The sequence below is a fragment of the Phodopus roborovskii genome, unplaced genomic scaffold (genome assembly GCF_943737965.1).
Source record: "Phodopus roborovskii unplaced genomic scaffold, PHOROB, whole genome shotgun sequence".
Classification (NCBI taxonomy): domain Eukaryota; kingdom Metazoa; phylum Chordata; class Mammalia; order Rodentia; family Cricetidae; genus Phodopus; species Phodopus roborovskii.
The window spans coordinates 47,792,687-47,803,766 of record NW_026126480.1 but is presented as its reverse complement, the minus strand read 5'-3'; the positions used below and the strand labels follow the sequence as shown (position 1 = coordinate 47,803,766).

The 11,080-nt window shown below is 45.6% G+C and overlaps 1 protein-coding gene and 1 pseudogene across 1 annotated transcript; both read left to right on the top strand.

The window, feature by feature from the left end:
* The first annotated feature begins 543 nt into the window (after positions 1-543).
* On the top strand, positions 544-1,792 carry LOC127228502 (homeobox protein MSX-3). Its single transcript, XM_051193298.1, has 2 exons — positions 544-787; positions 1,392-1,792. Exons 1-2 carry the CDS (start codon positions 574-576, stop codon positions 1,790-1,792), a joined length of 615 nt encoding a protein of 204 aa, XP_051049255.1. The 5' UTR covers positions 544-573.
* A 2,778-nt stretch (positions 1,793-4,570) lies between these two features.
* On the top strand, positions 4,571-7,426 carry LOC127227800 (cytosolic 5'-nucleotidase 3A-like; annotated as a pseudogene).
* The last annotated feature ends 3,654 nt before the right edge of the window (positions 7,427-11,080 follow it).

Here is an 11,080-nt window from a genome sequence, read left to right as displayed (position 1 = left end):
GCCAGCCCCATTACACCCCACACCACTGTAGGAGGTGCGAGCCCCCGTAACTGCGCTCTGCCTAAGTGGTTATTCTCGAGATCTGAGCATGGTCAAGAACTGATGCTAGACGGTGGCTACACCATACGCGCCCGCGCGCTGACCAGCTGTCCAGTCCTCCGTTTCAGGAAGCTGAGGCCATCTCTTCATCCGTGCCTGTGTTCCCCCTCAGTCTTTCGCGCAGGAGGAGCTCCCCTACAGAGCGGCAGTAGGGCCAGAAAGCTTGATGTGGGTGCGACAATGCCACCCCAGGTCTTGGGGCACTCAGTTCCCAGGCAGTGGTCCCGCCCCTCTCCGTCAGTCCCGCCCCCCCCCCCAAAGCAGTGAATCCAACCCGCACAGAGGCCCGCACATTGGCTGAAACCACCATTGGGTAGCGGTGCATGAAAGCGCCGCCACCTTTTTATAGGGGCTCCAGAGCCATCTAGCCCAGGGTCCTGGCAAAAAAAAAAAAAAAAAAAAAAAAAAAAAAAGCCACCACTGCGCCCCGCGAGTACCAGCCAGGCTGCTAGCCCTACACCCGCCATCCCATGCATGGCCGGGGCGACCGTCGACATGAACGCGGAGGGGCTCGGAGCACGCGGAGGGGGCCACGTAGGGCACGGACCACTGTCCTTCAGCGTCGAGTCACTGCTGGAGGCTGAGCGCGTACGGGACTCCGACCCTGGGGAACTGGGGGAGGAGAGGCCGCCGGGTGCCTCGAAGCCCGGAGCCTGGCCCCCACCGGTCACGCACACGTGTCCCCCACGTAAGTGCTCAATGTCCGGGTCTCCAGGCCCTGAAAAGCGCGCGCACATTCAAGGTTAGAAGTCCCGGGGATGATGTGCGCTGTGGCTCCAAACTTAATTACTAGCCACTAGCCGGCCCAGACCTAGTGCAAACTGCTGATGGGATAACAGGTGATGGGAGCCGACAATGTATGTACACAGGCCCAACAGCCACGTCTGCATCTCTTCCCTTTCCCACTCCGCATCACTCACGCCTCTGCATCCCTTACCCACTTTGCCTATGCTTGCCACAGCTGGCTAGTCTGCATATAGCCCTGACCTCTACTCATCCTTAGTAATTGCAGCCTCCTCCCACCCCAGCTTTGCTGTTTTTCCAAGTGGCCAGTCCGCAGTTTCCTAGCGAGGTCTCGGGTTGGGAGGGTAGACCCGAATCTAGAGCACACCCTCTGCCCCTCCATTTCCCTGCCTCTTGCTTTGCTTATCCACGTGGCTTTGGGCTACGCTGAGTGCAGTGGCTACTCTGAGCGGAGCACCAACCATTCTTTGTGGAGAGTGGGACAGTGTCGGGATAGGGGTGTGCAGCCAGGGTTTGAGCGCTCGCCCTGTGCTTCTCTTTCCTTTCAGGTGTCCCCAGCCCTCCACCCTGCACTCTCCGCAAACACAAAAACAACCGCAAGCCACGGACGCCCTTCACCACCGCGCAGCTGCTGGCGCTTGAGCGCAAGTTCCACCAGAAGCAGTACTTGTCCATTGCTGAACGCGCCGAGTTCTCCAGCAGCTTGAACCTCACTGAGACTCAGGTCAAGATCTGGTTTCAGAACCGCCGAGCCAAGGCCAAGCGGCTGCAGGAGGCTGAGCTGGAAAAGTTGAAGCTGGCTGCCAAGCCACTACTGCCGGCGGCATTTGCCCTGCCGTTTCCACTGGGCACGCAGCTGCACAGCTCCGCAGCCACTTTTGGCGGCGGCGCGGTTCCTGGGATCCTAGCCGGGCCGGTCTCGGCTTATGGCATGTACTACCTGTCATAGCCCATGGAACCAAGTCCTAACCTCTTGGGCTCAGGCCTGTGCCACACTTCTGCCCGCCGCTGATGCTCCTGGTAATTTCTGACCTTTAAGTATCCCTTTCATTTATTTTTTCGTTTTTTACTGTTCATATTGTGTTATATTTGATGGCTGGAGCCTATTTGTAGGCATCTTCCAAACATTTTTAACCTTCCTAAAATCATGTTCACACCAAGATGTTTTTTGAAAGACAGTGAAAGACAGCTTCATAATGTCCTTGAAATGAACAGAAGTAGATCTTCCTACTCCGTACAAGGCAGCACCGAGAACTTTAGAGAGGCTCCTTTGGACTGGCATAAGCATTCCATAAAAAGAAATAAAAATAAAAATAATGTAGTAGGACTGCTAGGAAGAAATTTAGAAACCATTACCACTTTAACTAAATGTGGTATGTTGTGACCAAATGGAAACTTTTACAGTTGTTTTAGATTTTACCCCATTGTTTTTATTTAGAGTATACACCATTCAAGGAGCCAGAGGCAAATGCTGCATGGATGGGAGGATGGGGGAGGTGATATGCCCCTGGCACCAAGCACCAAAGTAAGGGTAGCAGCTGAGCAGCTCCTGCTGGAAGGCTGTGGTTGTCACACTGAAGGCAGCAGGCCCGCAGGGACTAAGCCTTATCCTCTTGCTAGCAGGTGCCCAGCCAATAAAGAGAAGAAACTGAGGGTTGAGAGCTTTGCTGTGGGCGCAATAGGTGGAGGGGCTTGCGAAGGTCCTAAAGGATTTGCTGTGAGCACCAGCAGCCCCTGTAATCTCCATGCGCCTTAGAAAAATGGTGGACTTGTAGGAATCTGGACCTCTACCTTTATTTGAGGAAGGAAAACAGACCATCTGAGCTGTCCTGTCCCATTGCCCCTATAGGATTCTCAGCCCTGTCATGAAATACTGAGGCCCTTCGGGTATCTGCTGATGGCACTGGTAAAACCTGTGGCTGTTTCCACAGTAAGCTTCTGCCACAATCTTGAGATTTAAGTCTGGAGTGTGCTGAGGGCTCACAAAGGTCCCCTGGAGTCACAGCCCAGCCACAGATAAGCCCATTCTTTCAGATGCTGCCTTGGAGCTGGAGAGGAAGAACTGGGCTGCAGAGGTGTGCTGGGTTGTGGGGTCTTGAGGACCTTGAGTACCAGGAACTTCACAGTGATGTCCCTAGGTTATTCTGGTTGGGAGGAGGGGAGAGACAGGGCTGTGGTCAGCAGCCCAAGCCAGGACAACTACTCCAGAAAAACTGCTGTCCTGTGACTTTCACTACTCCATCTGCTCCAAATAAAACACAAGAGACGATACTGCATGGAATTGCCTATTGATACCATTAACATTCCTCAGCCCTGTGTTTCTTGGAAAATGGAAACCAGATAGATTTTTGTTTTGTTTTGACACAGAATCTCACCATGTAGCCTTAACTGGCGTGGAGCTTGCTTGTTCTCCAAGGATGGCCTTTGACTCCCAACAGTCCAGTGCCTCTGCCTCCCAAGTGCTTGGATTAAAGGTGCACCACTATGGCCAGCTATGTGATTTTTCTTAAGTTAAATGGCTCAGTTTCAGGGGTGTCAGATGCAGAGAGTGAAGGATAGCTGCAAGGGAGAGTGACTGTCTCTCAGGTGCGTGTACACAAAGAGTCCCTTAGCCTAGGCTGTTTGAACTTGAACCCAGTCCTGCTGCCACTCTCCAGAGGTCAGACTCTCTCTTGGTGGGCAAATAAGGATGTACAAAGGACCTGGTGGAAGCATCCTGATATCTCACCCAGCAGGTTAGCTTCTGACTCACAGCAATCCTGTCTCACCCCACTGAGTCTTGGGATTACAGACATGAGCCATCACACCCAACTGAGTGGCACTGGGCAAACAACAAGCATGTTCAATCACAGCCAGGGCACTGGCAATGCTGAAACTACAGGACAATAAAAATCAAATGTGCATTTCAGGAGAGCAGGTCCCACCCTACCACTTCATAGTGGATCTCTATCTGTGTGGTTGATCTGTATCTGCTGGCCAAGAGCATGTGATGGCCTGGGCCACCAAGGGCTCAGCAGAAACTGCTGGTCAGCTGAGTGGCCAACTTGCTAGTTTGTCTCTCTGACCCAAATACCCAGCCAGGAATATTCTCCTCACATCCTTTCAATGAGCCAGCCAGTCCAATTATGCTCCTGGTTCTCAGACCCCTCCCCCTGAAGGTAGGCGTGGCTCTTGTGGTCTAGCAGGTAGAATGTATCCATACCCTCCCATCATGCCAACAGCTGCTCTTCCTGTTGCCTGGCAGTGTTTGCTTTTTGCTTTCGGGACAAGGCTGAGGCACACTGACACTTTTTTTTGGAGGGAGCTGCCTACCATCCTTCTTACAAAACTCAGACCCCTTCTAATCTCAGCCAGGGCCTGAAGCTGTACACACACCCCCAGTTAAATCCTGAATTCAGATAGCATGGTCTTCGAGTTCAAGGTCTTTAAAGGCCAGAAGTGGCCCAGAACAAGTTGTGAGTGGATTTCCTTATTGTGATGATTTAGATCTCTGGGCCTCTGTCATTCAGCATCTGATGGATAGACTTCTGAATCTGAGTCCTGGCTGCCAGTCTAAGCCCTTTCAGCTGCCAATCCTGGACCACTGAGGGTGGACTTCGAGACCTTCCCTGCCCCTGGGAACTTGTGTCAGGGAGGCCACTGGACAAAGTGACCTAAAGGCTTATCGGGGTGGACCATGCCTTTTGGGGATTGAAATCGGCATAACAAGAAATAGAGAAGTAGTGAAATGGTGTGGACTGCAGATGACCTTGGGTGAGCTTAAGTACAGAGGACTGGACTGTGATTTACCCACCAAGTATAAGTGTCTCATCATTCCCAAAAGGGTGACCTGATGTATTGGATGGGTATGGATGGTCAGAGTATTGCCTGAGCTCTGAGAAATAGCCCTGAGGCCTTTAAGGTCAGGATTGCCTCCAGGGGGTAAGCTAGGGCTCCTGCACTCACTAGCTTCTAAACACAGCTGGCACTGCCCACCTATATCTGCTTTGTCCCCTCTGGGTCTAGTGGGCTTGTCTAAGACCTCCAGTATGGTAACCTGAGGGGATGGGTACTGTGCTGTGGACCACACAGAGGGTGGAGCCTGGTTAGTCCCGCTGATGTTTCTAGAAGGGACTCTTCAGATCTGCCTAGCAGACCCTGGATGACCTAAGATCTGGAGGGCAGCACCTCCTCCTGGGGAGTTCTGCCCCCTGGCCTGTGCTTCCAGTCTTCTCCAGCTCCCAATCTGGTGGTGTTCTTGGGAAGACTTTGACTAATTGGGCCACTGTTCCCTTGAAACATTTCAAATACTGCCATGTTGGTGCTACAGTTTGATAATCTCATTTTTACTTTAAAGAAGTATTGTCTAAATATACACAAGTATTGCTGTTCCTGATGGTCACATTGCATTCTACATTGTGTTTGATTCATTCATTAAACATGGAAAATTCATGCATTAAACATGGATGGCTGATAATAGAGAGAAGCTAAGTTCCAGAGATGGTCAGAGGAGGGAAAGAAATGTCTTCACATTTATGATGCACGTGCTTTAGAAAGCCAAACCATCTTTATTCCCAGTACTCTGGAGGCAGAAGCATGTGGATCTCTGTGAGTTTGAGGCTAGCCTGGGCTACAGAGAGAATTCCAGGACAGGCTCCAAATCAACACAGAGAAACCCTGTCTTGAAAAAAAGAAACCTAAACCACACAACCACAACATTCTCCTACATATTCAAAGGGTGTTATCTTTGAAACTTGATGAGAAGAGCCATAGGCTCATCTCTACTCTGAACATATTTGTTTTTATACAATAGGGACACCTGCTCTAGCAGATGACTCTGGGTCTGATCCAGTACTTACTTTTTTTTTTAAGATTTATTTATTATGTATACAGTGTACTACCTACATGTTTGCCTGCATACTAGAAGAGGGCACCAGATCTCATCAGATGGTTGTGAGCCATCATGTGATTGCTGGGACTTGAACTCATGACCTCTGGAAGAGCAGAGAGTACTTTTAAACTCTGAACCATCTCTACAGCCGCCCCCCCAGTGCTTAGTTTGTTAGCAGCTTTGGGGGACAGAGGTTCAGGACTGGGCTTACACAACAATCTACCTCCAACTCCTAACTTTCTGGGCTACTTGGGGGAGTGTGTGAACACCCAGGTGTATTGGCCCATTTTAGGCTTCTGAAGAAGATGCTTCTAACCTAAGGGACGTTGGCAGTAAGTTTGTAACCACCTTTTCCAGATTATTAAGGTTCCTTTCTGGAGGTGGTTTCTAAGAAGTTATATGAATGGATATTGTGGCTTATCATATGCTTTTTTTCTGAATACATTAAGATAATCAGATGACTTCCTCCTTTAACCTGTGGAGTAAACAGTCATAAGATTTTCCTTTGTTGAACATAGTGATACATAGCCGGGTGTTGGTGGCACACACCTTTAATCCCAGCACTCGGGAGGCAGAGGCAGGAGGATCTCTGTGAGTCTGAGACTAGCCTGGTCTACAAGAGCAAGTTCCAGGACAGTCTCCAAAGCTACACAGAGAAACCCTGTCCCGAAAAACCAACCAACCAAATAAAACAAAAAACAAACAAACAAACAAAAACATAGTGGTCACGCTTTTAATCCTAGCATTACAGAGACAGAGGCAAATGGACCTCTGTAAGTTTGAAGTCAGCCTGGTCCACAAAGAGAGTTCTGGGTGAGACAAGGCTACATAGTGAGACCCTGTCTCAAAACAAACAAAAGTTAAACAAGAATGAAGTTTTTCTTTGTTAAATCAATTGTGGGTTTCTGAAATAAGGAATGGGGCAATCAGAAAGATGAATTAGCATTAAAGGAGAAGCTGCCAAACTTCAGATAACAGACTTTTATATGACACTAAGTAGATTTTCCTACAATGGGAAAAGATGGCCAACGTATCATTGAAAACTGTAAATTTGGTACAGATGAATGTCAAAGAAAGTTACTGGGATCAAAGGAACAGTATTACACTGTTATAGCTGATCCTGTCCTCTATGGAAGAGAAGCTCCATTACATGGAAGTGGTATACTAAATCACATGGTTTGCTTGTTGAACATGCTTGTTGAACAAGGCATACCAGAAGCCAAACTTAAAAGAGATTGTGGCAGACTCTGATATGCTCAAGGAAGGATATGAGGATTTCTCTGGTAAAGTTCAACAGCGCAATGTCCTTATGTTCATTTTTTTTCATCTGGTATCAGTGACATGCTTAAAGGAGTTATCCTTCAGGCTGAAATTTATCACTTAAATATCAAAATAATATCCAACTTCGTGGACTTTGATGAAAATGGAATGCTGAAAGTGTCCAAAGGATAGTGAATTCATGTGTTCAACAAACATGATGTTGCCTTGAGGAACAGACTATTTCAGCCAACTGAAAACAACAGCAACATCATTCTGCTAGGAGACTTAAGGATGGCACATGCCATAGCCAACATTGAACACATTCTGAAAATTGGGTATCTGAATGACAGAGTAGACAAGCTTTTAGAAAAATACATGAATTCTTATGATTTTTTTTAAATAAAAGAAGACTCATTGAAGGTTGTTGGCTCTATTTTACAAAAGACATTATAAACAAGCCATTTGTGAAACTTCTCCTACAGGTGTAATTCAAACTAGCACTGTCCATTTTTAGGAAAGACACTTATTTTCTTATTTATAATACATTCTTTATATTTCTTTTTGTTTTGTTTTAAGACAGTGATCCTTTTTTTGACTAGCTTTGACTGTCCTGGAAGTAGCTCCATAGACCAGGGTAACCTCTAATTTACAGAGATCAGCCTGACTGTTTCCCAAGAGCTGGGAGTAAAGGTGTACACCACCACCACTTGGCTATAATACATTCTTGCCCCTGGTATTTTCCTCTTTTCCTAACTGAAGTATCTTCAGATGTGTTGAACCTATAAACTGCAGCCCCTCTTCCCACATCCATCGCTATATTTGCCAGATATTTTTAAGCAATTAAAATTTATTTTAGGGCAAATTAGAAAAAAAAGAAAAATCAAAGAAAGCAAGACCCAGGTATGAGTCACAATTCCTATATGGTATTCAAGGGTTATCCTCCAGGTTAAGAGACAGCAACAGCATGGGAGTTTTCCAGACTCTCGTGGTTGTTCAGTTTACTTGTTCTGTTAAAAAGCCATGCTAAGACACAATTCACAAGTCATTCAGTCTGTAATTCACTATTGCCACAGTCAACATTAAAACATTTTCATCATCACCAAAATAAACTCTCTCCTTTAGCCATCCACCCTATTCCTCCTCACTGCCCAGCACTAACACAAATCAACATTCTACCTGTGTTGGTTTTACTATTCAGGACTTTCACTAGAAATGGAAATATACAGTAAGGCGTGTGTGTGTAAGTTCTCATTTATTTAGTTTTCAATGTTTCTTTGTATTATAATATGTTGATACCAGTGACTCATTCTTTTTTTCTTGGATGAAAAATATTTGCTACATATATATACATACATACATACATGTATATATATTTCACCTGTCTATCCATTTGATAGCTGATCAGTATTTGAGTTGCTTTTATGTTTTGCCTGTTGTGAATTATTCTGCTATGAAGATTTATGTATATGTTTTCTGTGTGAATGTGTTATCATTTCTCTGGGGTATATACCTAGAGTGGCATGTGACTGTGCCTAATGTACTGATGTACTGCAATCTCTCTGTGTCTCTCTCTGTCTGTCTCTGTCTCTGTCTCTCTCCTTCTCTCCTCTCTCTCTCTCTGTGTGTGTGTATGTGATGAGATATGGCTTATGTTGTTAGTTTTTGAGTCACCTCCATCTTGATTCCTGTAGCATAATTTATATTGCACCAGCAGTGTTTCTTTTTCCCACACCTTCTCCAGACTTTGCTTACGTTTAAACATTTGAGACTTTATTTTTATTTTATTGGTATTTTGCCTACATGTATTCCTGTGCACTACTGTGTGAGTGTAGTGCTTGATCAGAAGACGGTGTTGGATCCCCTGAGATGCTTGTAAACCACCATGTGCTGGGAACTGAACCCAGGCCATCTGGAAGAGCAGCCAGTGCTTTTAACTTCTCAGCTATCTCTCTAGCCACTCACTGATTATTGATGGGAGATGTCCTTCTGTATGTCTGTTTCCCTTATTAGTTAATGAAGAAAACACTGTTAGGCCAATGAGTCAGGAAGATAGGTGGGACTAGGAGACAAGGAGAATTCTGGGAAAGGTAGGCAGAGGGAGCCCAACACAGAATGGCCATGCTGCCAAAGGAGTAAAAACATGCTGGGGTATTACTGTGTAAGCCACAGCCTCGTGGCTATACATAGATTGATAGAAATGGGTTAATAATTAAGACAGAGCTAACCAATAAGAAGCCCAAGTCATCGGCCAACAGTTTCATAATTAATATAGTATCTGTGTGTTTATTTGGGGCCCAAGGACAGCAGAACCAGGCTGGAAAGAAAATCCAGCAACAGATTATTTTTTTAATTAATTTTATTAGCAGGTATAAGTGAATGCCTTTAATCCCACAATTCAGGAGGCAGAGGCAGACAGATTTCTGTAAAATCAAGGCCAACTTGGTCTCCATAGCAAGTTCCAGGCCAGCCAGACCCATAGTGAGACCTTGTTTCAAAATATTATTTTTTAAATTACATGTGTGTGTCAGAAAGCCATTGCCTGTGCCTTTATCTTGATGCATTTTCCCTGTTTTCTTCTGTCAGTTTCAGAATTCCAGGTCTTACATTAAGACCTTTGATCCAGGTTGAGTTTTGTGCAGATAAGAGCCAAAGACCTGGTTTCATTCTTCTGCATATAGAACCCACTCCTTCCCAGCACCATAGGTGAAAGAGTCTAACTTTCCCCCATGTACGTTTTCAAGATTAGGTGACTGTAGCTGCATGAGCTTATTTCCAGTCACTTTATTCTCATTAATCTATGTAACTGCTTTGTACCCTTACCATGCTATTTCTGTTATAGGTCTTTATTCTAATTTGCAATCGGGTATGGTGATATCTCTAGCATTGCTCTTTTGTGCATGCATATGAATTTTAAGTTTACCTTTTCTATTTCTGTGAAAAATCTGTTCCTCTCTTTCATCAAATCTGACTTACTCTATAGCCAGGACTGACTTTGGGCTCCCAGTCTTCCATTGTTGGGATTAGAGAGCGATAGAACCTAGTCTATCGCTCTAACTTCTCTCAGTTCCTTGACTGGCACTATCCAATTGACCTGTACAGCCCACCTAGTCTTTCCTCTGTGAGTCTTTTAATGAGTTCTCAAAGTTTAAGCATTGTACTTTCAAATCCAGAGATCCCATCTGGCTCTTTTAGAAGCTGTAGAAATGGCTCAGCAGTTAGAGCATGAACTGCTCCTCTAGAGGATCCCATCAACCACATCAGATGTCTGTAACTCTAGCTCTAGACCAGAGCCTCTGTGGGCATCTGCTCTCATGTGCATATGCACATAATAAAAATAAATCTAAAAAACAAAACAAAAACAAAAACAAAACCCGGACCCATAGCATCTCTCCTTATTGAAGGTCTCTGTGAGATGCCATGTTCCCATCTTCCTTATTTTTGTGGATGTGAGATGACAGTGGAGCCTTCTGTTAGTCCTGGCACTCTGCCACCTCATAGTTCCTGCTGCCCTCAATTTCAGGAGGTGGGCTGTATCTTCTGTTTCTTCTCAGAACTCTCATTGGTGTTGTTTACACTTGACATTACTAACAACTAGTTGGCCTTAGAACAATTCTGAGGTTTGTTATTGGTGTGTTTGTGGGTAAATAGATCATAGTTTGGTAAGAATAGCTCTCCTGTGTTTGGTTTTCCCAAGCTTCTGGTTTCTCAGGAAAGATGGTTTTGTTGGTCACAGACCTGGGATAGGATTTTTGTTTATTTTTTTAGATTTTTGGTAGGACCTGTACCCATGAGCTCTCTCATTATCTACTCCACAGTTGTCCCACCATCCCTGCAGTGTGTATTCAATATCCCTCGTAGGCTTTCTTCCTGAACCTTCCAGGTACCATGTCCCAGTGTGGTTTAACTGGCTGAGCAGGGCATCCTGGATTCAGCTATGGCTGTGCCGGACCCCTACCTCATAGCTTTTTTGGGATGCAGGAACTGTAGAAATCTCCCCAAAACTTTGTGTTGAAAACAAAATAGCCATGGCCAACAATCATTCCCTTTTCTGTCTGATTCAAGAATACAGAAAGAAGAATAGAGATCATTAGTGAAAAAATTTATTTC